Source organism: Macrotis lagotis, chromosome 1 (assembly GCF_037893015.1).
Source record: "Macrotis lagotis isolate mMagLag1 chromosome 1, bilby.v1.9.chrom.fasta, whole genome shotgun sequence".
Lineage (NCBI taxonomy): Eukaryota > Metazoa > Chordata > Mammalia > Peramelemorphia > Peramelidae > Macrotis > Macrotis lagotis.
In genome coordinates, this window is record NC_133658.1 from 927154997 (window position 1) to 927180073 (window position 25077).

At 39.7% G+C, this 25077-nt stretch overlaps 1 protein-coding gene across 5 annotated transcripts in view; it reads right to left on the minus strand.

Annotated features, from left to right (window-relative positions):
• Positions 1-25077, minus strand: part of LOC141511181 (uncharacterized) — a 47139-nt gene that overhangs the window by 20383 nt on the left and 1679 nt on the right. For 3 of the 5 annotated variants that reach the window (XR_012475287.1, XR_012475286.1, XM_074220436.1), the window contains exons 2-5: positions 18742-18829; positions 17904-18064; positions 17470-17602; positions 6067-6193 (exon numbers count right to left, since the gene is read on the minus strand). Coding sequence is in view for 3 of the 5 variants with exons in the window: in XM_074220436.1 (XP_074076537.1) it covers positions 6067-6193; positions 17470-17553 (211 nt within the window). In the remaining 2 variants the exon portion in view is untranslated. Of the gene's footprint in view, positions 1-6066; positions 6194-17469; positions 17709-17903; positions 18065-18741; positions 18830-25077 lie in introns of all 5 variants that reach the window. The other 2 variants (XM_074220442.1, XM_074220449.1) reach the window with 2 other exon arrangements.

Genomic DNA, 25077 nt, shown 5'->3' on the forward strand with positions numbered 1-25077 from the left:
TTTCTGGCTTTCCTTCTGATCTTGGCTACATTTTTTTTAAAATACAAAATATTTTTAACTTAATATATTTGAAATTATCTATTTCACTTTTCACCATGTTCTTCATCTCCTGTTTAATGATAAATTATTTACTTATCCCCTAAGTCTGACAGGTAATGTGTTCCATGTTCTTTTTCATTTCTTAAAATGTCTCTTTTTACATCTTGATCATGTGTCCATTTTTATCTTATCTTAGTAAAATGTGTAAGATATTGCTTTTTTGCCCAATTTCTGCCAGACAGCTTTTCAGCCTTTTCCCAAAATTTGTACCAAATAATGAATACTTATCATAAAAACTTAAGTCTTTATAGATAATTTTCAAACACTATAAAGTTACTATAATAATTTTCTACAATGTATATGTCTGCTCTGTTCTATTGATCTACCTTTCTATCTCATAACCAGAATCAGATAGGTTTTTCATTATTATCATTAATTTGTTAGACTTTTTATTTATTTTAATTTTAATTCATGGAATAAAATAAGCATTTCCATAATACATTAGCATAATAAAAAAAAGATTCCACATGAAAAAGCATATCAATAATGAATGATGTTTGTATTAAATATATGATAAAGTTATTAGGTAAATTTCTTTTTATTTTCCTTTTTTTCTCTTCCTTGCCCAAGAGATGGTTACCATAAGATACTCATATGTTGTTCTTAAAACAATATGGCTTTTACTGTATTTATTTAGAGTATTATTCCCTTGGTTCTGGCTCATTTCATTAAATTATTTTGTGCTAGTCTTTCCATGTCCTTCTCAAATCATTGAGCTCATCATTTCTTACAATGATATACTACAACTTGTTTAACCATACCCTAATTGAGGACATCCTTGAAATTTCCAGTTCTTTGCCCCCCAGAAAAAAGAGTGACATATATATTAGAACATATAGGTTCTTTTCCTTTTTCCCTAATCAACTTGGGAAATAGACCTAGTGTGGTACTGGGTTAAAGGGTAGGTAGTTTAATAACTCTTCGAACATATTTCCAGTTTGCTCTCCAAAATGATAGGAACAGATCACAAATCTAGGAAAGAAGGTCCAGATTTTTCTATCATCTCCAACATATGGCATATTGCCCTTCAAACATTTTAGCCAATCTGAAAGAGTTAAAATATCTCAAGTTTGTTTTAATGGAAATTTCTCTAATCAATAATGATTAAAAGTATCTTTTTAAATGATTATAAATTGTTAGGATTTCTCTATTAGAAAACTGCCTTTTCTTATCCTTTGACCATTTATCAAAAGGGAATGATTTTTATTCTTATCAATTTTACAAATCTCTTTGAGATATGAAATCTTTATCTGAGAAATTGTCTATAACTTCCCAACCCCTCCGTCCCCCCACCATTTGATGCTTTCCTTCTAGATTTTGACTAAATTTCTTTTATTTGTATAAAACATTTTAAAGTATTCAAATTTCCATTTGACATGTCACTCTGTTCTAATCTCATTTATTCTTCAATTATTCTCCCCATAAGTCCAATAATCACTATGTTTTATTGTCCTTCAAATAGTGTAAGATATTGGACTATGCCCAATTTCTGTCATATTCCTTTCCAGATTTCTAACATTTTCCCCAAACAATGAATTCTGATTCCCCAAATCTTGTCTTTAAACCTGCCCAAAACAAGGTTATTATATTTATTTACAACTGCAAATTGCATTCCTACTCCTTTCCATTGTTTGATTTATTTCTTATCCAGAAACAGATAGTTTTGATAATAACTGCCTTAGGACAGAGTTTAACATCTAGTACCTCTAAGCATTCTTCATTTACATTTTTGTGTTCTTGGCTACTTTCATATTCTTCTGCCTTTCTGCATCTGATTCTAAGGTTTTTATGTCCTAATATATGGTCAGTTTGTGTAGGTGCCATGCACCACAGGAAAAAAAAAAAGTATATTCCTTTCCTCTCCCCATTCAATTTTCTCCAGGTCAATCATATCTAAATTTTCTAACATTCTAATTATTTTATGGTTAAATTTATCTAATTATGAGAGAGTGAGGTTGAGGTTCCCACCAATAGTTTGCTGATTCTGTCTTCCTGTAATTCGTTTAGCTTCTTCTCTAAGGACCTGAATGCTAGACTGCTGGTACATAAGCGTTTCATATTGAAATTTCTTCATTGTCTATGGTACCTTTGATGGAGGATGTAGTTTTCTTCCTTAACCCTTTTAATGAGATCTATTTTTGCTTTTGCTTTGTCTGGGATAAGGATTGCTACCCCCTGCTTTTTTTCACTTCAGCTGAAGCATAATATATTCTGTTCCAGTCTTTTACCTTTACTCTGTATGTATCTCTCTGCTTCAGATGTGTTTCTTGTGAACAACATATTATAAGATTCTGGTTTTTAATCCACTCTGTTATCTGCTTCTGTTTTATGGAAGAGTTCATCCCATTCACATTCTCAGTTATAATCATTCCTCCATGCTATCTCCCCTCCTTTTGCCTTATCTCTCCTCCCTGTATCCTTTGAATACCACTTCCCTCAATGTGTTTCTTTCTATATACCATCCTCCCCTTTTTTTCCCCTTTCCCTTTTCTGCCTTCATTTTCCTCTTTTAATACTTGACAGATAAGATAAAATTTCTAAAATCAATTCAGTGGGTATGTTAAGCCCTTGTCAAGGCAAATCCAATGAGAGTAAGATTCAGGTGGTTCTCACCTCTTTTCTTCTTTCTCTCTATTGCAATAGATCCTTTGTACCTCTTTGTACCTCTTCATGTGATGTCGTTTATCCCATTCTACCTCCCCCTTCCTCCTATCTCTTTACACTTTTAATATCCTAATTTTAGAAAAAAATCATTCCACCATACCTTGATATTATTGAACTTTTGTTCTTCCAAAGAGAATTTTATTATTTTTTTTTTAGTTTAGTAAAATAATTACTTGGTAGTTTAACTGGAATGCCACTGAATCTATAAATTAATTAAGGTAAAATTGTGGATTTTATTCTATTGGCTCTAACTAGCCATGAACAATTGATATTTCTCAATTTTTATTTAAACCTGTTTTTATTTCTATACAAGTTTTCATATTAATGATCATGTTCTTCTTGGATTTGTTTTAGCAGCTATGCTCCCAGAAATTTTAAACTGTCTAAAGGTACTTTGAATCTCTTACTATTTCTTCTTGTATGATTATGTTGGTGAAATATAGGAATGCTGGTGATTTATGTTGGTTTAGTTTATATTCTGATGATGTTAAAATTATAGGTGAATCTTTTCAGTATTCCAAACATATCATCTGCAAAAAGAGATGGTGTTTATTACCATTCCCTATTCTTATCTCTTCTATTTTTTCTATTATTGTTATTACTAAGATTTCCAATATAATATGGAATCATATTTGTGAAAGTGGGAATCCTAGTGGAACAAAGGATCTTAGTTTATTCCCGTTACAAATAATGCTTGCTGGTGGTTTCAGATAATTTTTTTTAATCAATTGAAGAAAAAATCAATTTATATTTATACCTTCAATTGTTTTTTAATAGAAATGAGTGTTGTATTTTAACAAAAGTTTTTTTCTTGGGGTGGCTAGGTGGCACAGTGGATAGAGCACCAGCCCTGGAGTCAGGAGTACCTGAGTTGGGCAAGCCACTTAACCCCATTGCCTTGACAAAAGAAAGCCTAAAAAAAAAGTTCTTTCTTCATTGATTGTAATCAAGTTTTTTGGTTACTTTTGTTATTGACATAATCAATTATATGAATAATTTTCCATATTAAACCATTCCAGCATTCTTTGTATAAATTCCAATTGGTCACAATGTATAATCTTTGTAATGTAATGTAATCTCCTAACTAGTATTTTATTTAGAATTTTTATATTCATATCCATTAATGATATTGTTTATAATCCTCTTTTTCACTCTTTCTGGTTTAGGTATCAATACAATGTTTGCTTCATAAAAGGAGTTTGGTAGTATAAACATTAAATGTTTGGCAGAATTCCATTATAAATCAATGGGGTCATGGGCTTTGTCCTTAAGAAGCTCATTTATAGTCTGTTTAATTTATTTTTCTAAAATAGATTAATATAGATATTGTATTTCCTCTTCTGTTAATCCCTTGAGATTGAGGTTCCAGCACCATCAGTCTCACACTTTCATCTGCTTCCTGTTTTAGTTCTCCCTTTCAGGACTTGTTCGTATGTGATCATTACTCCTTTTTACCTCTCCCTATCCAAGCTTTCAAACTACCCAAGTAATGATGACATTTTAAAAAGTACAGATAACATTTTCATATATAAAAAAGCAAACAGCATGACCTGAGTCCCTTATAACTAGTGTTTAATGTTTCCCCTTTTTTTGGACTGGTGTTTCTATGTCCAATTTTCCACTGAGTTCTGAACTTTTTTTTTTGTAAATTCTATTGTCTTTTAATGTAGAAACTTTTGGGTATTATGTTATCCTAATTGTAGCTCCACGGTATTTCAATTGTTTTTTTCTTGTTGTTTCTAACATTTTCTCCTTAACCTGGGAGACCTTGAAACTTGTCTATGATGTTCCTTTAAATTTTCACCTTGAGATTTCTTTTAGAGGGTGTACAGAAGCTTTTACTTTTCTATTTCTATTTTTGCTCTTATTCTAGAACTTCAGAGCAATTTTCCTTAATAATTTCTTGAAATATTGTATCTAGACTTTTTTTTATCATAACTTTCAAGTAGTCCAACAATTCTTATGTTGTCTTCACTATCATTTGTTCTTCTAATGAGAGGCTTCATATTGTATTCTGTTTTTATTCTGTAGGTTTTGTTTTAGTATTTCTTCATGTGTCATAATATCATTAACTTTCTTTTGCCTGATTCTTTGTTGTGAAGTTGTTAAGAATTTATTTTTCTCTTCTTTTAAAACTGGTTGATTTTTTTTCGCTTTTTTCTTGATTATCTTGATGATTCCTTTTTCCCTCTAATTTTTCCTCAATCTCTTTTTGGGCTTCAAACCAATTGACATTTCTCTTTGAAGTAGGAGTGGCTTTTAAAAAGTCACTTTCTTCTTCTGAGTATAACCCAGATTGTCTCTATCCCTATAGTAACTATCTACGGTCAGGTTATGTTTACTTTGCTAACTTAATTTTATTTTTACTTTATTTGAAGCCACTTATTATTCCTGCCACGTTCTAGTCCTGAGATGTGTGTTATTTACATAGCTCTGTCTGGAGCCTGAATCTTGGACACATCTTTCTACTTCTGAGTCAAGACCAGGGTTCCAAGTCGCTCTCTTAAAACAAACTATCTGTGGTCTGCAGCCAAAAACTTCAATTCATTCCTGTGCCCAGAAAATGAAACCAGGGGCCCTACTCTTTTGCAAATACCCACAGCCAGTAAGATCTCTGTACTCCTACTACATTATACACCACGTATGGACTCAGAGCTTCTTGGTCACAGTCAATTTGGGACGATGTCTGGTTAGCACAACAGTCTTATGTCAAGGCAAACATGGCAAAGGGTCCTTCCATCTTTCCCTTATCTGTCTGAACCTCACAACTGTCCTGAGGTGAAAGCTCTTGAGGCCACAGAGCTCAATGTTTGCTGATTTAGCAGATCTTATTATAGGTGTTTCTACTTTAATTGGGTCCAACCTCCACCCAGAGAAGTCAAGTCCTTCCCCAAAGTAGTCAAATTGTCTTAGGTTGTCCTAAACCAACCACTTCTGCTGCACAAAATTCAATTTGAGGAGACTTTTTTTCTTGATTGTGGGGAGATTCTTGCATAGTCAAATATTTCTTGTTCTAGTCTACCATTTTACCAGAATCTTCTTCCACTCTTTTAGCATGAGGTTTTCAATGACTTTGTCAGACACTTGGCCCAGATATGGACATGGCAGCAAGGTCAGTTATCTATCTAACTGATAGAAAATTACTTATATTGAAAAGGTTATAAGCCAAGACCAAAGTGAATGGAGAATTGGGTGCATACAGATAACTGAACATTCAATGTAGCTTCTGAGGCTGAGATACAACAGAATATGAATCTATTCTTTGAAAATTAACACCAAGCAAAGGGAGGAAATGGTCCTTACCAAGGGAGAGAAGATTCTGAACATTCTCCAGTGTAACTTCCTTGTACATCTCTTTTTGAGAATGGTCCAAGAGGCACCACTCCTCTTCTGTGAAGTCCACAACCACATCTTTGAATGTCACCAACTCCTAAGCCATCAAAAGTCAAAAGATTTAGAGGGATTCCAGAATTCATCTAGTCTAATCCTCATCAGAAGAAATTAAACCTCAGAAGGGACTTGCCTGAAACTCATATAATCTTTATAAGTGCCAGAGCCAACCAACACTTGAAACCAGTCATTAAAGAGCCTGGTCAAATACTGAGAAAAGCATTTTACATTTGATGGTAGAATCACATTGGAGTAATATAAAATGGAAAAATGTTTTACTATGAAATGCCTGTATGTAATTAAGGAGGTCATATGAAATTTCGTACCACAGTGTCATAAATGATAAATTAAGAAAACTCAGGGGACAGAGTCAAGATGGTGGTGTGAAGGCAGGAGTTCCCCGAAACTTGTTCCCTCCAAAATACCAAAAGTCATCAAATTATGACTAGTCAAAATTTAGAGGGGCAGAACCCACAGAAAGACTGAGTGATACGATTTCCCAGTCTAAGACAACTTAGAAGTCCCATGGGAAAGTTCTGTTTCACCAGGAACAGGGGTTGGAAAAAGCTCTAAGAGTATAGCCTCAGCCACAGCCATAGCCTCAGTGTAGTATAGCCAGCCGAGTACCTAGATCCCTGGGGGCACCTGGATCCATGGCAGAGGGGGCAGTTTCCAGACTCCTGGCCTTGGGATCACCAAGAACAGCTTGAAGGGGTGGTGAGAGAACTCTGCCCCACCAGAGTGAGTGCAGAGTGAGTGCCAGCCTCAGAGCATCCCTGTGGTGAGAACCTATAGTGGGAATTGGGGAAATCAGCCTGCACTTCCAGAGTGCAGCCCACAAATGGTAAGGGAGTCAGGGGTGACTGCAGAGGTCCCTCTGCTCTCCCTGGGGCAGGACTCAGCTGTTAGCCCACACCCAAATCCAGGTTGCAGTTTGGGTTTCCACACTACCATAGCCGAGCAGGGACTCTCCTCACATCTCCAGGGCAGAGTGGAGGGCCTGTGGCCATCCGTATATCAAAGCACAGGCAAGAAAGCAGTCAAAGCCTCTCATATGACCTTGGAGGAATTAAAGTCCCAGTGGGGTGACCTGAAAATGTCACAAAACCTTGGAAGTGAGGTAAATCAAACATAGGCTGAGGAAATGAGCAAACAAAAGAAAAAGAAGAATCTGACTACAGAAAATTATTTTGATCCCACGTAAGACTCAGAAGATGACAAAATCAAAGATTCTGTATCCAAAACCTCCAAGAAAAATAGAAAATGGTTTCTGGCTATGGATGAGCTCAAAAAATACTTTGAAAAGTAATTAAGGGAGATAGAGGAAAAACTGGGAGGAGAAATAAGAGAGATGCAGATGAATCATGAAAACCAAATCAGCAGCTTGGTGAAAGAAATACAAAAAATACTGAAGAAAATAATATGGTAAAAACCTGTTTAGGCCAAATGGAAAAAAAAGCAACCCAAAAGACAAATGAGGAAAAGAATGCCTTAAAAAACAGAATTGGCCAGCTGGAAAAGGAGATTAAAAAATCTCTCTGCAGAAAATAACTCCTTCAAATGCAGAACAGAACTAAAGGATGACTTTGCGAGAAATCAGGAAAAAATAAAACTATTCCAAATAAAAAAATTAGAAGAAAATGTGAAATACCTCATTGGAAAAAAAAGCTGACCTTGAAAACAGATCCAGGAGAGATAATTTTAAAACTTCATTTTTCAATAAATAATACAGCAAAATTGCCTTGAGATCCTAAAAGCAGAGGGTAAACATAGAAACTGAGGCAAGTCACTGATCACTCCCTAAAAGAGATCCCAAAAGAAAAACTTCCAGGAATATTATACCCAAATTCCAAAACTTCCAAGTCAAAGAGAAAAAACTAAAAGCTGCCAGAAACAAACAATACCGTGGCTCTATAGTCAGGATTACACAGGATAAGGCAACATCTACATTAAAGTCTCGTAGGGATTGGAATATGATATTTCAGAAGGCAAAAGATCTTGGTTTACAACTGAGAATCAACTACCTAGCAAAACTGAACTTCCTCTTTCAGGGAAAAAGATGGACTTTCAATGAAACAGGGAATTTTCAAACTTTTCTATGGAAATAACTAGAGTTAATGTCTGATCTCCAAGTAAAGGACTCGGGTGAACCATAGAGGGAATGGAAGAGAAGGACTAACTTTGAGGAACTTATGATGTTGAACTGTTTGTATTCCTGCATGGAAAGAAAATACTGATAGCTCATATGAACTTTTTCATTTATAAGAGCTGTTAGAAGGAGTATATATAGACAGGACACAGGAAGGAGTTCAATATAATGGTATACTATAGTAAAAGGATGGAGTTAATGGGAGATAAAGAAAAGTACTGGGAGGAAGAGAAAAGAGAGGAAGAAGGGGCTAAGATGTTTCACATAAGAGTCAAGGAAAAAGCTTTTTAAATGGAGTGGAACAGGAGAAGGCAAGGGGGGGGATGAATGAGCCTTCATTCTCATCAGAAATGGCTCAGAGAGGAGATAACATTCACACTCAATAGGGTACAGAAATCTATCTTACCCTAGAGAAAAATGAGAAGAAAGGGATGAGATAAGGGAATTGGAGGAGTAGATGATAGGAGAGGGAAGATCATGGGAGAGAGATACAATACACATTTGAACAGGGACAGGGTGAAAGGAGAGAGAGAACAGAATAAATGAGAGTGGGGAGGAATACAGTGGAGGGAAAGATACCTAGTAATAGCAACTGTAGGAAAAATATTAAGCAATTTCTTTAGCAGACTTATGATAAAGACAACTCATGCCAGAGACAGAGCCATTGGAATCTGAACGACAAAAAAAATAAATAAATAAAATGGGGTGGCTAGGTGGCACAGTGGATAGAGCACTGGCCTGGAGTCAGGAGTACCTAAGTTCAAATCCGGCCTCAGGCACTTAATAATTACCTAGCTGTGTGGCCTTCGGCAAGTCACTTAACCCCATTTGCCTTGCAAGAACCTAAAAATAAAAATAAAACAAAAACTCTATGAAAGGTTTGTAAGAAATTGGTAAATATTGTATATTCTGGGGAGGAAAACATTACCATTTATCACTAAGGAGAAAGCAAAGAAATTATTTGGTAAATTTCCTAAAAGTCTGAAATAAAATCTTAAGTAGATGAAAGCATGAAAAGAATTCTGAAGAGCTATTCATAATCTGACCTCAAATGAGTGGCATGAGACTGTTTCCAGCCAAGTGAAGAAGTGTTCTCTATTCTTATAAATTATTTAAACTTGCTTCTGGAACATTGGAGATCAGCAGTTAAGAGAATAATTAGCAGACTAATTGATGAAGTACAGGAGAGTGGCAACATCTGCAAATCCTTTGATCCTTGGGAGGGGCTATCTATTTTTCAACCCTGCTACATTTAGAATATATATTTGTCCAAAGGACTTGATAGTTGAGGTTCATCTATTTCTGGAAGATTGATATGAATCACTTTTTCAGAAGTTCTATTATTTTGGACCAATTCTTTTTCTTTTGATAAAAACCTTTTTTCTTTTTTGTCATTTTGATTTCTTATTAAAAACATCTGATTTATGTTCCATTTACAATTTATATTTCACTTATAACTTTATTTCTATTATTCTGAGCAATTCATGAATTTATTAATCTTTTTCTAAGTTTCTAGATTCCCAAAAATCAAATAAAAATTTTCCTTTTCATGGCATCAAATAAGTCATTCTTTATTGCATTCTACTTGTTCATAGTGTGAACACAATCCCAATATGAAGGTCATTATTTTAATGATTTATAGTTATAGTTATCCCCTCCACAGCATAATGGTTAGGGTTGTCATGCTGGAATCTGGAAAATCTTACTAAAATTTTTTGGCCCTCCTTTTGTATCAGAAAAGAAGTCTGGATTTTTTTCATTTTTTCGTTTTTTTAGGTTCTTGCAAGGCAAATGGGGTTAAGTGGCTTGCCCAAGGCCACACAGCTAGGTAATTATTAAGTGTCTGAGACTGGATTTGAACCCAGGTACTCCTGACTCCAGGGCCGGTGCTTTATCCACTGCGCCACCTAGCCACCCCTTTTTTCATCTTCTTTTGTTGCATATTTATAGAAACTCATTGTAAAATTTGGCTCCAGTATTTGGTCATAGGTGCTGTGTCATTGGCTGGTTTTTGTATATTGTCTGCAGTTTCCACAAAGTTCCCCCAAAATTCCCATTTAATTTTTATGCTGATTTATATATATTGAAACTGTGATGGAGGGTTGTGATATGGAGTGATCACTGTAATCTATTATATCCCTAACTGGTTCTTCTTTTCCTTTTTAAAAATTTTTTATTTAAGGCAATGGGGTTAAGTGACTTGCCAAGGTCACAATTATAGGCAATTATGAAGTGTCTGAGGCTGGATTTGAACACAGGTCCCCCTGACTCCAGGACCAGTGCTCTATCCACTGTGCCACCTAGCTGCTCGCCCTAACTGGTTCTTAACAGAATCACTTCCACATCTTTCCTGCTCCATCTTCCCACATTCTCTCCTCACCATCAAGGGGTGGTGAGGTTATGTTCTCCAAACCTCCACATAAAGAAGGGCTTAGCTTCCTTATCTTTCCATTTGCTCTGACTGCCCTACTTTGGGACTTGACATTTGTTGCCCTGATGTCCCAAGGTCTAGTGTCTTCTCTCTGAAGCTCTTCCTTTTGGTGTGGTTTTCACCTTAAAAGTGTTACCTCCCTGAGGACAGAATAGTCTTTTTTCTTTTCTATTTTAATCCCCAGGCCCTAACACATTGCCCGTCACATAGTTGATTAATAAATGCAATTGACTATTAACTACTCAAATACTCTTATCTCATTTTCCTTTAAAAGCCCCATGACTTATTTCTCTGGTCTTCTTCCACCTTCCTACCACCTGTTCTTTGATCTGATATCACTGGCCTTCTTACACCATCTCGCTACTTCAGGCTTTTTTCTCTGGCTCCTCATTTTGGCTTTCTGGATTCCTTTAGGTCTCTACAAAATCCCATCTTTCCACAGGAAGCCTTTCTCAGCTCCTCCTCATTGTAGAACTTTCCTTCTTTAATTCTTGGGTGTTTGCTGTCTCCTCCTTAGACTGTAAGTTCCTTGAGGATACATACTGCTTTTAGACTCTTTTTTCATGACCTCAACTAAGCCCAGCATTCTCTACACAGCAGGGACTTAATAAATGCTTATTTGAAAAACTGCTTTGTGTTCTCTCCTCAAAACCACTTTGTGTAATCTTCCTGTGGCTTCCGTCCTGTTTTTTATTTCTCTTTTCATTCTTTGAGACCCCAGTTGGGTTTTCTTGGCAAAGACACTGGAGTAGTTTGCCATTTCCTTCTTCAGCTCATTGTACAGAGGAGGAAACAAAGTACAGTGACTTTTCCAGGGTCAAACAGCTAGTAAGTACAGATGAGTCTTCCTGATCCTGATCCCAATGCTCTCTCCACTGGGCAGCACCCCCCCCTCACTGCTTAGCCCTTTACAGACTGGTTTTCATCCTCACTCTCCTGAAAGCATCCTCTCCAAACTTATCCCTGAACTCTCTTAATTGGTAAATTGGTCTTTTCTCAGTCCTCATCCTATTTGACTTCTCTTCCTCTTTCAACACTCTTGACCACTATCTTTTATAAGATTTTCTTGGTCCACTTTCTCCCTTTGATTTCCTGAATTTTTTCTTATACATATTTTTAAAGAGGAAACAAGGAGGGGCAGCTAGGTGGTGCAGTTATTAGAGTAGGGGCATTTGAGTCAGGAGGACCCGAGTTTAAATTTGACTTTAGATACTTGAGACTCACTAGCTGTGTGACTCTGGACAAATCACTTAACCCTTATTTTTTCACCAAAAAAAAGGGGAAAAAACATTTCTTAAGTGCCTAACAAGTGCTAACCCCAAGGACTTTATAATCTCATTAACTGTTACAAAGTCTATCTGTCACCATTTTATAGTGGAGAAAATGGAGTTCAGGTCTCTAGGAAGTGCCTGAGGCCAGATTGACACACAGGTCATCCTGAATGCAGGCCAAGAACTCGACCCACTGTACTTCCTGGCATTGGAACGTGTATACATGAGTATAGACAAGAATGCATGCATTTATGTATTGTACTGTGTTTATGTGTATGTGGGCATATGCGCATTGTGTACATATGTGTATTCTCTGTGTGTATGTGTACAGACTTATTTACAGATTGTCTTTTTTTCTTTTAATTCTTAGAATCCCTACAGCCTCTGAGTTGATTCACACCAGATGCCTAATAAAATCTGTTGACTTGAGAATTTGATGAAATCCATTAGAATGTGACCTGGTTGAGGGCAGGGGTTTTTACCCACACTGGCAGTCACATAACTAGTGCTTAAGAAAAGCTGGTTGAATAACTATGATTGAGCTTCTAGATCCTGGGGATTGGAGTTCTTTTTGATTTTCTGAAATCCAAGCTCTGACCTTGTCAACTGTATTTAAGGAAGGGGCCCCATTCTGATTCAAGACTGGGTTCTGTTGAGACTGAGTTGGTTCAAGCCTATAATTGACATAAATTATATTCCAGGAGGAATTTTCTAATTTTCTTAAATGATTTCAATACCTTTTAAGGCAATTTCTTTCCAAGCCTACTAAGATTTTATGACTTTGCCGAAAAGAAAGCCCCCAAATACCTACTTGTTAAGGCCCCAAACAACTTTACAGATAAGAAGAATTTAATCCAACAAAGTTATTATGATAATTATTATTGATTTTAAAGCAAAATAAACCTAATTGAATACATGTCTTTAAAGCTCTATTATAAAACAATTATTAGAATAAAATAATATAAATAACATAAACTTCTTGCCAATAACATCAATTTAGGTGAATTCAATTCTGAATTATCTTTCATAGAACATCACTTTATTCATTTTTCAGTTTGACAATCTAGCCTGATTGCCTTCAGATACAGGACAGTCATTCTGATCCAATGATACTCCCAATTCTTTTCTTCATCATTTGTAAACATATTGTTGAAATGCCAAATTTGAAGAGTATATGTAAGATATATTCAACTAGAATTGATAAGCCTTCTAAGAACTAGAAGTGGTCTTTGAAGCCCCCCCACTTCCTGCCATAAATCTGGCTTCTTTCAGCTCTCCAGGATCCTGACCCCTCAAACTTTTCTCCTCAACTGCTACTCTCAAGCCCGCCCCCATCTATTTCTTCCTTTGACTCTGAGAAGCACAATTGCATTATCTGCAATAGTAACCCCAACTTTACCACTGAGATTTTCATAGAGCTAATGGGGAACAGTTACCAAAAGTGAATTTGTGGGAGGTGGAGTCAAGATAGCAATGAGAAAGGATCCAGTCTTAGGCACTCTCTGATGAACCTCATAAGCTAAGGACTCTAACTAAACTTTTGAGAGACAGAACCCACAAAGGGACCCAGAGAAGCAGTTCTCCTACTCAAGGTAACCTGGAAAAGAGCAGAAAGGCTCTGCTCCCCGGGATCGGAGGGGCGGCCTGCCAGAGGGGCAGCCCGCCAGAGGGAAAGAACTTCAGGCTCCTGGAGGCAGCCCAAGGGCGCTGGGAGCCCCAGCTCACAGCAGTGGGGTAGTCTCCTGAGCTACACCCCATGGAGCACCAGGTACAAAGTGGGGAAACAGTGGGGGACCTCTGCCAGAGCCCAGCCCCCAGGGCACACAGGCACACAGCTAGCAGCATGGTCTTTCAGCAGCCCAGATCCAGGAACAGAAGCAGGCGGAGCCATTAAGCAGGAGCCTCCAGGGCATGAGCCCATTGAGGTGAGGGAGGGTAGTGAAGAGAGAGAGCCTGCAGAGCTCTGTACTCTGCCCCTGGAACAGGACTCTGGGGCTCTGAACACATTCAGATACTGATCACAGTCTAGGCCCCCCACACAGAACAGCAGCGGCCCCCTCCACCTCAGGCCCATGGCAGATGGGAGGGCATATGGTTATTCACAGACCAGGAGGGAGGACAGAGCCTCACACACTGAGACCCTTGTGGGAGTGCCCCAAAAGCTCAGGAAGCACCCCCAAAACAGGCTTAGGCTAGGAAAATGAGCAAGCAGAGAAAAAAGAGGAACACCATTGAGAAATATATTATCTATGATCCCAAGAAGGATCAATATACTCAGTCTGAAGATGAGGAAAGACAAGCTCCTGCATCTAAAGACTCCCAGAAAAACAGAAACTGGGATCAGGCTATGACAGAGCTCAAAAAAGACTCTGAAAATCAAATGAGGGAGTTAGAAGAAAAACTTGGAAAAGAAATGAGAGAGATGCAGGAAAAACATGAAAATGAAGTCAGCAGCCTAGTCAAGGAAATCCAAAAAAAAAAGGCTGAAAAAAATAGCATGCTAAAAACCAGCTTAGGTCAAATGGATAAAACAGTTCAAAAAAGTTATTGAGGAGAAGAATGCTTTAAAAAGCAAAACTGGCCAGATGGAAAAAGAGATAAGAAAACTCTCTGAGGAGAACAAATCCTTCAGACAAAGAATAGAATTCAGGGAGATTGATGAATTTACCAGAAATCAGGAATCAATACTTCAAAACCAAAAAAAATGAAAAATTAGAAGAAAATGTGAAATATCTCATTGAAAAAATAACTGATATGGAAAACAGACTTAGGAAAGATTAATTTAAAAATTATTGGAATACCTGAAAGTCATAATCAGGAAAAGAGCCTTGACATCATTTTCAAAGAATTACTACAGGAAAATTGCCCTGATATTCTAGAAGCAGAGGGCAAAATAGAAATGGAGAGAATCCACCGATCCTCCCGAGAAAGAGATCCCAAAAAACCAACCCCTAGGAATATTATAGCCAAGTTCCAGAACTCCCAAATCAGAGAAAATATTACAAGCAGCCAGAAGGACACAGTTCAAATATCGTGGAGCTGCAGTCAGGATCACACGGGACTTAGCAGCAACTACACTGGAAGCTCGTAGGGCTTGGAATAGAATATACTGGAAGGCAAAAGAGTTTAGAATGCAGCCAAGAATGAACTACCCAGCAAGGCTGAATGTCCTCTTCCAGGGAAAAAGATGGACTTTCAATGAACCAGGGGAATTTCAAATGTTCCTGTTAGAATGGCCAGAGCTGAACAGAAGGTTTGATCTTCAGATACAGGACTCAGGTGAAGCATGGAGACTGAAGGAGAGGGGGGAAATATGAGGGACTTGATGATGAACTGCATGTATTCCTGCATAGAAAAATGACACTGATAATGCTCATATGAACCTTCTCAGTTAATAGAGCAGGTAGAGGGAGCTTTTATAGATGAAGCACAGGAGAAAGCTGAATTTGAAGATAAAATATGGTGTAAAAATGGAGTCAATAGAAAAAATGGGAAATGTAATGGGAGAAAGAAAAAGGAGAGGGGGAATAGGCCAAGATATTTCATATAATAAGTTTTTTCTTTATTACAATGAGCTATTGCAATGATATGGAAGGGGGGAGGCAAGGGGGAATGAGGGAACCTTTGATCTCATCAGAGGTGGCTAGGACAGGAAACAACATATATATTCAATGGGGTATAGCCATCTGGAGTAAGAAGGAGGGGGGGGGAGCAGAGGGAAGGGGTGGGGATATGAATAAAGGAGGAGAGGATGGACCATAGGGGGTAGAGTGGTCAGATATAACACATTTTATTTTTTACTTCTTGCAAGGGGCTGGGATTGGAAGGCCTGTCCAGGACCATAGGGCCAGGTGGATTCTGGGCCTAAGGGGTGGTATGGGGGCTCAGGGCTTCTTGGCCCCAGGACCAGGGATCTGTCTGCTGCACCACTCAGCGACCCTACAGCAGAGTCAGAGTGAAAGGAGAGAGAAAATATAGTACATGGTAGTGGAGAAATAAGAAAGGAGGGAGTTGCAATCAGCAATGGCAACGTTGGAAAAATATGGAAGTAACTTTTGCGATGGACTTACCATAAAGAATGTGATCCATCCATGACAGAGTTGTTGGTGTTGGAACAAAGACTGAAGCACATTTTTTGTTATTATTATTTGGGGGAGGGTGCAGGGCAAATGGGCCTGGGGCCACAATAGCAGGGTGGTCTTTGGGTGTCTGAGGCCAGATTTGGACCCGGGTGCTCCTGGCTCAAGGGCCAATGCTCTGTCTGCCACCCAGCCACCCCTACTATTGTTACTATTTTATTTTATTTTGGGTCTTTTTTTTCCTTCTTTTTGGTTTTTGCAGGGCAGTGGGGTTGGGGTGGCTTGCATGTCACACGACTGGGTGATTGTTGGGTCTACAGGGCTGGATGTGGGCTCAGGTGCTCATGGCTCTAGGGCTGGTGCTTTGTCCATTGCGCCACCTGGCCATACCTACAATTATTACTATTTTTTTATTTTAATTTTTTTTCTCTCCCTTTTACTTTATCGATCAAACAAGTCTATATATTCATGGGGGGAGGGGGGTATTTCGTTTACTCTTAAACAAGAATATTTTATTAATGTAAAAAAATTTGTACAAAATGAGAATTAAAAAAATAAAATAAATTTATTCTCACAGAAAAAAAGTGAATTTGTGAGAAAACACCACTGACTCCAATTAATGTACACTGGACATCTTCATGTGCTCAGCATCCCCTTCTTTCTGTACTTGCTTTCCCCCATCACTTGAGAAACTCATGAACTCACATCCTATTCTGTTGTTCTAAGAAGCACAAGGGCTCTGCAAATGTCGATCAACTGTCTGACTAATCAAGGATATAGTTTTCTTTGGACTGGTGTCAGTAGCTCTGTTAACAGCCTTTCTGACAGACTTTTCTAACTCTAAATTCACATCTTTTTTCTTTCCCTAACAATGTACCTTTTCCTATCCATGGCCCCTACCCTGATCTTAACAAAACTTTTTAAAAGTCTGTATATAAGCCCTAATGTATCCTACCCAAGTGCAAGTCATGGAGTTCAGGAGGAGAGATTCTATCTGTTATCTGGGGAACTGGGAGATATGTGTGTCCATCACCCACTTATGGAGCTTGTCACATTCTTCGGTGGATAAATAAACCAGTTTACTATCAGTCTGAAATCTGGGCTGTCTTATTTTGGTTGTCCCTGGCAAGGACCCTGACAATACTCTTAACAGGAACAAATGAGACACTATTTCTTTGACTCCTAGCCCACAACAGACACCACAGGACCAACCCCAGACCCTTTCCAGGCTTTTCCCCCTTGGTTCTCTTCTCCTGTCTGAACCTGCTACATTGGCCTGCTTGACCAAGACCTTCCAGCCTGACTCCAATGATGGCCTCTCCTGCTTGGAAGGTGTTCTCTCCTCACCTGGGTTTCTTGGCTTCCTTCACATCTTAGAAATCTCACCTTCTGAAAACAAGCTTTTCTTCCTCCCCCAAACTGCTGGAGTCTTTCCTCTCTGGTGCCTCTTGTCCTCACTGTAGAGAGCATGTTTGGATACAGCGAGTGAGATGTTCTCTTCCAACTGGACTGTGAGCTCCTGGGGGGCAAGGAGCAGCATTTTCTAAACCTTCCTTTGTATTCCCAGTAGGCTGGAGCAGGGCTGGGTCCACAGGAGACACTTTCTAAATGCTCATTGAACTGACCTGGTAATTAAGAGGGATACAGGGAGACCTGGGAAGACATGTATGACCTGAGGTAAAAGGACAAGAGCAGAACCTAGAGGGTAATCTCTGCTCTGCTGACATCACTGCCAAGAATGACCTTTGTCTTAATGGGGAAACCTCCTTGGCTCTCTTGGAATACTGGTCAGATCTGTGAATGGAATGGACTGCACTCACCTGGGAGGGGGTTCTCTGAATCCCAGGGGCCATTCTCTCTGTTTATAGGCTCTCTTCTTGGAACAGGCTTTGATCTTCTGCAAGCTGACTTAGGGAGGAAGAAGGATCTCAGTGTTGGGGAGACACTGTCGTTGTCTTTTCTTCTTAGGCTGGATACTGATCTACATGGAATGATAGAGGTTGAGATCTCAGAGTGGTTATAAAATCTACCTGCAGGGGAGAGACCCCCATCCACAGCAGAAGGGTCAGTTGGGAAGTGAACTTGGTCTGTACAGGAAGAGGACTTGCCCCCCTCCTCTCTTACTTCCCCTCTTTGTCCTCATGTCCCTTGCCAATCCTCCTACTGCAAATCAGGAGGCAGAAGAGGTTTGGGATCCCACGCTGGAGGAAACCAGGCAGAGTGTCGAAGATCCCAGACTCAAGGGTCTCTCATCTGATGCTAGGGGTGAGATACATTAGGTCAGTTCACCATGACCCAATGGTAAATCTGGAGGTCCCCTCCAAGGACCTTTGGGATGTGACAGGAAGCCTGGACAAAGGAGGGAGCCTGGAGGACACAAGAGGTCAAAGGGAAAGCTGAGGCCCCTGGAGAGGGCAGCCAAAAGATGAAAAATGGAGGGAAAGCTACCAATCTCCTGCATGTGTAGTGCTAGCTCCCAGAAGGCAGAACGATCTCAGCTCCAGATGCTTAATTTCCACCAACCTGGAAAGTCCCACCCTGCCCTGCCCTCCAATCTATACACTAGGAACAGAATTCCACCTGGGCCACACTCATTTGGCTGGTCATCTCCAAAATCTCCCCTCCCCATTGCTCTACTACTTCTGTCTCCCTCCTTACCCTGATCTGAGACTCCAATCCTCCTCAACAGAATCTGGCAAAAGAGGCAGCAACCCCAAATGGAAAGAGGTTCTTTTTGAGTCTGGACCTGTTGGAATAAATATGTATTAACTTTTCCAGAGTTTTTCCTACTCAAAAACAAAAGTGACCACATTTTTTGTCCTTAAGAAAGAGCAGAACAGAATGAGGCTAACAAGCACATTTACTGATATTTCTGTATACAGAGGGGAGGATGGGTTGCCTAGCTAGAGAGCTAAACTCCTCAAGATGGAGGCCTAGGATCTACCTTAAATGGCCTTGACCATCAAAAGGCAAGATTGAACATTCACCTCCCCACATCTGAACTAAGAAGGTGGGGTGGTCCCCATCCTCAGATGGGAAGGGGACAAGGGAGGAAGAGACAGAGGGAGGAGGGGAAGCAAAGATTAGCCAGGACTCTAGGTGGAAGAAGACAAGCCATTTTTCTGTTTACAATTTTGGCTTGGATTAAACTGGGCCTCTTGGCCCCTAATCTTCTGGCCTCCCAATTCTTCTCAGGTCAGACTCTTTTTCCTCTGAAGGATATATCCAGTCTACCTCTTCCTGGTTCTTCCAGCCATTCCCCTCTTGGCTCTGGACTTGTCCATCCATACTTAACTCACCTCCAACTTGAAAACATTTACACTGTGACCAATTCTCAACCTTCTACACCCCAATTCTAACAGTGAGGGGGTATTTCCTTCAGTCTGTTTTTTATTTCCCAAGAGATGTTCTTTCACTTGAAGACAATGTGATTGTCCTAAGGAGCTGAGGTCAAGATCTCAGGACACCTGAGTCCCAAGACATACGTTACAGCTCATGTTTGTCTAAGTCTGAATCTCTTAGATCCTATAGTGGGCTCTCAGTCTCTAATCAGGGTTTGTAAGTCTGACTGGTAGCCTCTGGCTTCAAGGTCTGTGTTTCTCCAGTTATATAAAGGCAGCTCTGTCTGTGTAGAACTACCTGGAAATTGCATCTGCAAGTTTAGGCTTTCACTGTTATAATCATCCTGCTCTGTTATCTCTAGAAAAGCCAGAATAAATTCTTATACTTATGACATTTTTTTTTTAGGTTTTTGCAAGGCAAATGAGGTTAAGTGGCTTGCCCAAGGCCACACAGCTAGGTAATTATTAAATGTCTGAGACCGGATTTGAACCCAGGTACTCCTGACTCCAGGGCTGGTGCCTTATCCACTGTGCCACCTAGCCGCCCCTACTTATGACATTTTGAAAAAGAAGAAATCCCAATGTTTTGTAAATCTATATCCTATCTGATAATAACATATGAAGTCAGACACAGGAGTCCTGTTGTTAATTGGATCTTTGCCAAATCTGACAAAGAACAGATCTTATGGATGGGTTAGAGAGTCATAAAATAATCAAAAACACCTCTATGTACTAATGTGTAACCTGATTGGTTGGTTGCCAAAATTTTATGATCCTTTGTGAGATTTCTATAAATATTGCTTCCTCATTAAGCTGTTCATTAGTCTCTTTAAAGATACCATCCACCCATGGGTTTGATAAAATCCTAGACCTAGAGAATAAAACTTTATGGATAAAACTTTTTGTTATTTTGTTTCTAACCTAAAGAAAATTATAAACTTTCTCCATAGGGGCAGTTAGGTGGCACTGTGGATAGAGCACCAGCCCTGGAGTCAGGAGTACCTGGGTTCAAATTCAGGCTCAGACACTTAATAATTACCTAGCTATGTGGCCTTGGGCCAAGCCACCTAACCCCATTGCCTTGCAAAGAAAAAAAAAATCGTTCTCCGTGTACTTACACAAACCATGACATCTCTCTCTAAATCTCCAGGTTTGGCTGCTGCTGCTGTTTGTCCATGTATTGGTGGGGGGGGCTGTGCTAAGTCCCCAGTCTCACTTTCTCCTCTAGAGTCATCTGGGTCTAGTGACCAAATGTGAATATAGATGACTGGAGATCATCCGGGATGTGAGGCAATCAGGGTTAAATGCCCAAGGTCACACAGCTAGTACCTGTGTGAGACCAGATTTGAACTCCCATCATCTTGACTTCAAGGACAGTACTTTATATTCACTGTGCCATTGAGCTGCCTGGTTAAACAAATGAAACCTATCCACTGGAAGGTCCTACCTGGGTTCTAAAGGGAATGGGAGGGGTGCAGAAAGCAGGACCAGTTGGTCCAGGGTATCAAGGATGGGGTAGGAAATTAGAAGGGAGACCAGAGGAGGACTGAAGGTGGGATGACAGTTGAGAAGTGGGGTGGAGCTTAATGTCCCAGCACAGAATCCTTAAGGAGCCTTCTGGCATTAACGAATATAAATATAGTGCCCACTTTCTAGGACCTTATCTTGCAAAGGAAAGCTGCTGTCTGCTAGTCAACTGCCAGTCACCTGCCAATCACCCCCCACTCCCCATGCACACAGGGAGGACTCCAAGACTGAAAAGTTCCTGGGCTGGGGAATGGGGTCTTAGGCCTAGATTGACACTAGAACAGTGGGGTTTCACGTTGGTTCTTTTAACCTCTATTCGAGAAGAAAGGCAAAAATCTGAGGATAAAAAATAAGATCAAAAGAAGAGGTTTTTAAATAGCAAACAGAGACATCTGCAATTGCTCATAGATACTATGGGAAGCTACTGGAAATGACAGAGTTGAAGTGCTATGGGGAGGACTGAACTTTAGATCTGAAGAAGTAGTGGCAGTTTAAATTGCTTTTTTTTTTTGAACAAAGTATATTAAGTTTAAGTCAATACAGTTAATTTCCTGGATAGATCTGATGAGTAGAGGTGGCTCATATGGAGAGTTCTGTTTACTTGACTCCATAAAAGCTATTATTTTCTGCAGCCAGTATTCCAGTGTGGTGAATCGATCCATACTTTACTATCTTTCAGCTTCAGATTAACTGTACAATCACCTGCAAACAAAAAAATTATTCACCAACACTCAGTTGCTCTTCTTGGCTGTAGCCTCCAAGTTGTGGCAGCTGATCATGAGGCCTCCTTGCTCATCTCATTGAAGGCATCTGATCCCATCATAAAGCTTGAGAACAAGTAGGCAGCCTTGTAGAGTCCAATGTTGAGTGGGAAGGTGTGAAAGCATCCTGCATTATCCAGAACCAGGCAAATCTTCATGAAATCCAGCATAAAAATGAACACCAAGAAACACAGCTACTCCATCAGCCAGCACCACACCATCCAGGCATGGAACCATCCTTCCAGCAACTGAAGTAGTTTTGGAAAAGATGGATAAATAGAGAAGTGGAGAAGTTCACTTACCTTGGCATGTCCTTTCCATGGACGTAAACATTTACAATGAGGTTAATCCAGGAACTGCTGAAGCTGGCTCAGGGTTGAGGAGGTTTCAAAGGAAAGTGTGGGAGAGAAGGGTATTAGATGACAAAACTCTAATACTCTAGAGAGTTGTTGTGCAGACCTCACTGTGTTATTATGCCTGTGAGACCTGGACAGTCTGCCAGCACCATGGCAAGAAACAGAATAGCTTCCATTTAAATTGTCTCAGGAAGATTCTGAACTTCATCTGGTAGGAGGAGATTGCAGACCCTGAGGTTCATTCTCAAACTAAACTGCCAAGCATTCCAACTTCACTTCAGAGTGCACCTTGAAGGGGCTGGCCACGCTGTTCAAATGCCAAATGTACACTTGCCTAAAAGATTATTTAATGGGTAACTAAGGCAAGGCATGCACTCACTCGTGTGGGGTTAAGGAACAAAGATACAAGGACCCCCTCAAGTTCTCTCTGGAGTTGATGGACCACCAAAGAAGGTGCTGTGTAGCATCTGAGCAAAGCAGAATTGAAGACCCACAAATTGATAGAATCCAACCCAGATGTTCAGGACTATTTGTGCTGGACCTGGGGTAGAGCTCTTAGTGGGTTGATCAGCCTCTGATCTGATTACCATAGTGATATCACTATGATACTCTTTGAAAGTCAAGGTCAACTACCATCCCAAAGGGCTTCAGGAAAAAAGGTGGAGGGGAAGGGTATAGATGGGACTAGAAAGAAACTGTTGGGGTTGATTGAGGTGGATCTGAGGTCATGCCTGCCAGACCCAGAGCTTCATGCACTGAAGGGCCACCAAATGACAGATACTAGTGGCTTTACTGTCCTGGTCATGCAGGCTGAAACTGACACCATCTTCAAATTCTCCTCTACTTTCTCAGTACCTTCAAAAATACCACCTAAGTTCATCTCTCACTGGCATCTCCCCTCCACCTTGTCTTCTCCTTTCCCACTGCTGTCACCTATGATCAGGTACTGCACCCTCACACTTAGCTATTATGAGACTCCTAAGGTCTCCTGATCTTTATTCTCGCATTTTTCAACTTGTGCTATCCATGACTTCAGAAAATCTGAGAATACTTGTCATAAATTATTCATTTTGGGGGGGGGTTTCCTGCAAGGCAATGGGTGCCCAAAGGTCACACAGTTAGGTAATATTAAGTGTCTGAAGCTGGAAACATAAATTATTCTTAAAAATATTCAATAAATACACAAATCATGATGTAATCCAAGGCTCTGTACATTACCATTCCAGAAGCTCCTACAATGTTACTGGTTCCACATAAAGACATACTTTCACTGTGCACTTAGGAGACTTGGGATGGCTACTTAGGGACTCGTGACCCAGCTGTTCTACCTGTTTACCACCTGTGGCCCCTTTCCTCCCATCCTTAGTGCCACCCCTTCCCCCCCAGTTAATCACCTGACCATAAAGGGCATGGTGGTCTCTCTCCTATGGTGAGGAGAGAGGATTCAGTTTGCTGACTCTATGAAGCACCCACTTTGGGGTGAAGAACACTGTGGGGCGGTGCAATGAAGGCCCATCTTGGAGTATTGTGTTGATTCAAGTCCTGATCTGACCCAAGCTGGCTCTATGAACAGGGTCAAGTTTCATCTCCAGCTGAGGGGCTGGATTGTGTCAATGGGAAGAGTTAACATTCAACCAGTTCCCTCCGGCAATGAAATCCCAGGTCCTGCCCCCCCCCCCCAGCCCACATCTAACTTGGGGGAGGTAAATGAGATATGTGTGTAAGTGATTGGGGTGGGGGGGGAGAGAAAGAGAGAAAGAACTGGGGAACCACAAGAGGCCTTGCTGAAGATAGAAAGAAGCTAGACATTCTGAGAGGTAGAGGAGAATATGGGCAGCATGTTGGGCACAAGGACAGGCCGGGGGGTGGCACCAAGCATAAAGAATGGCTTTTGGGAAGGAGAAGAGGGTGAGGTCAGTATGGCTGGAGCACAAGCCTGGAAACAAAGGCATGGGGGCTTAAAGCATATGAAATCTTTGCTGACCTTAAAAGTGCACTTTAAATGGCTGAACCAACTTGGCAAATTAGATTGTTTTTTAACTTTAATTTATTTTTCCAATATATGTAAAGATAGTTTTTAACATTCATTTTTGTAAGGTTTTCTCCCTTTCATTCTGCTCCCCAGCACTAAGATAATAAGCTGATATAGGTTCTTCATGCACAATCATGTTACACATATTTCCACAGTAGTCATGTTGTAAAAGAAGTCAGAACAAGATGGGGAAAACCTCAAGGAAAAAAATTCAAAAATGTGACAATAGTATGCTTTGATCTGTATTCAGACTTCATAGTTCTGTTTCTGAATGTGGATGGCATTTTTCCATCACACATCTCTGACCACTGTGTTGACTAGAAGAGTTGATTTCCATCACAGTTGATCATCATGCAATATGGCTGTTAAAGTGTGCAGTGTTCTCTTGCTTCTCCTCACTCCACTCAGCATCAGATCATGTAAGTCTTTCCAGGTTTTTCTGAAATCTGCCCTGCTCATACTTTCTTATAGAGCAATAATATTCCATAATACTTATATACCATAACTTGTTCAGTCGTTCTCCAATTGGTGGGCCTTCCCTCAAGTTCCAAGTCTTGGTCAACACAAAAAAAGCTGCTATAAATATTTTTGTCCTCCTTGGTCCTTTTTCTTAGTAGTGGTATGGCTGGATCAAAGGGTAGGCACAGTATTTTTGCCCAATGGGCAGAGTTCCAAATTGTTCTCCAGAAAGGTTGGATCAATTCACAAGTCCACCAATAATACATCAATGTCCCAGTTTTCCCATATCCCCTCCAACATTTACCATTTCCCTTTTCTGTTGTCTTAGCCAATCTGGTATGTGTGAGATAGGATCTCAGAGTTGATTTAATTTAAATTTTTCTAAGTGATTTAGCACATTTTTATGTGACTATAAATAGCTTTAATTTCATCTTTAATTTCTCTTCATGTCCTTTGAGCATTTATCAAATGAGAAATGACTTGTATTCATATGAATTTGCCTCAGTTCTCTAACATTT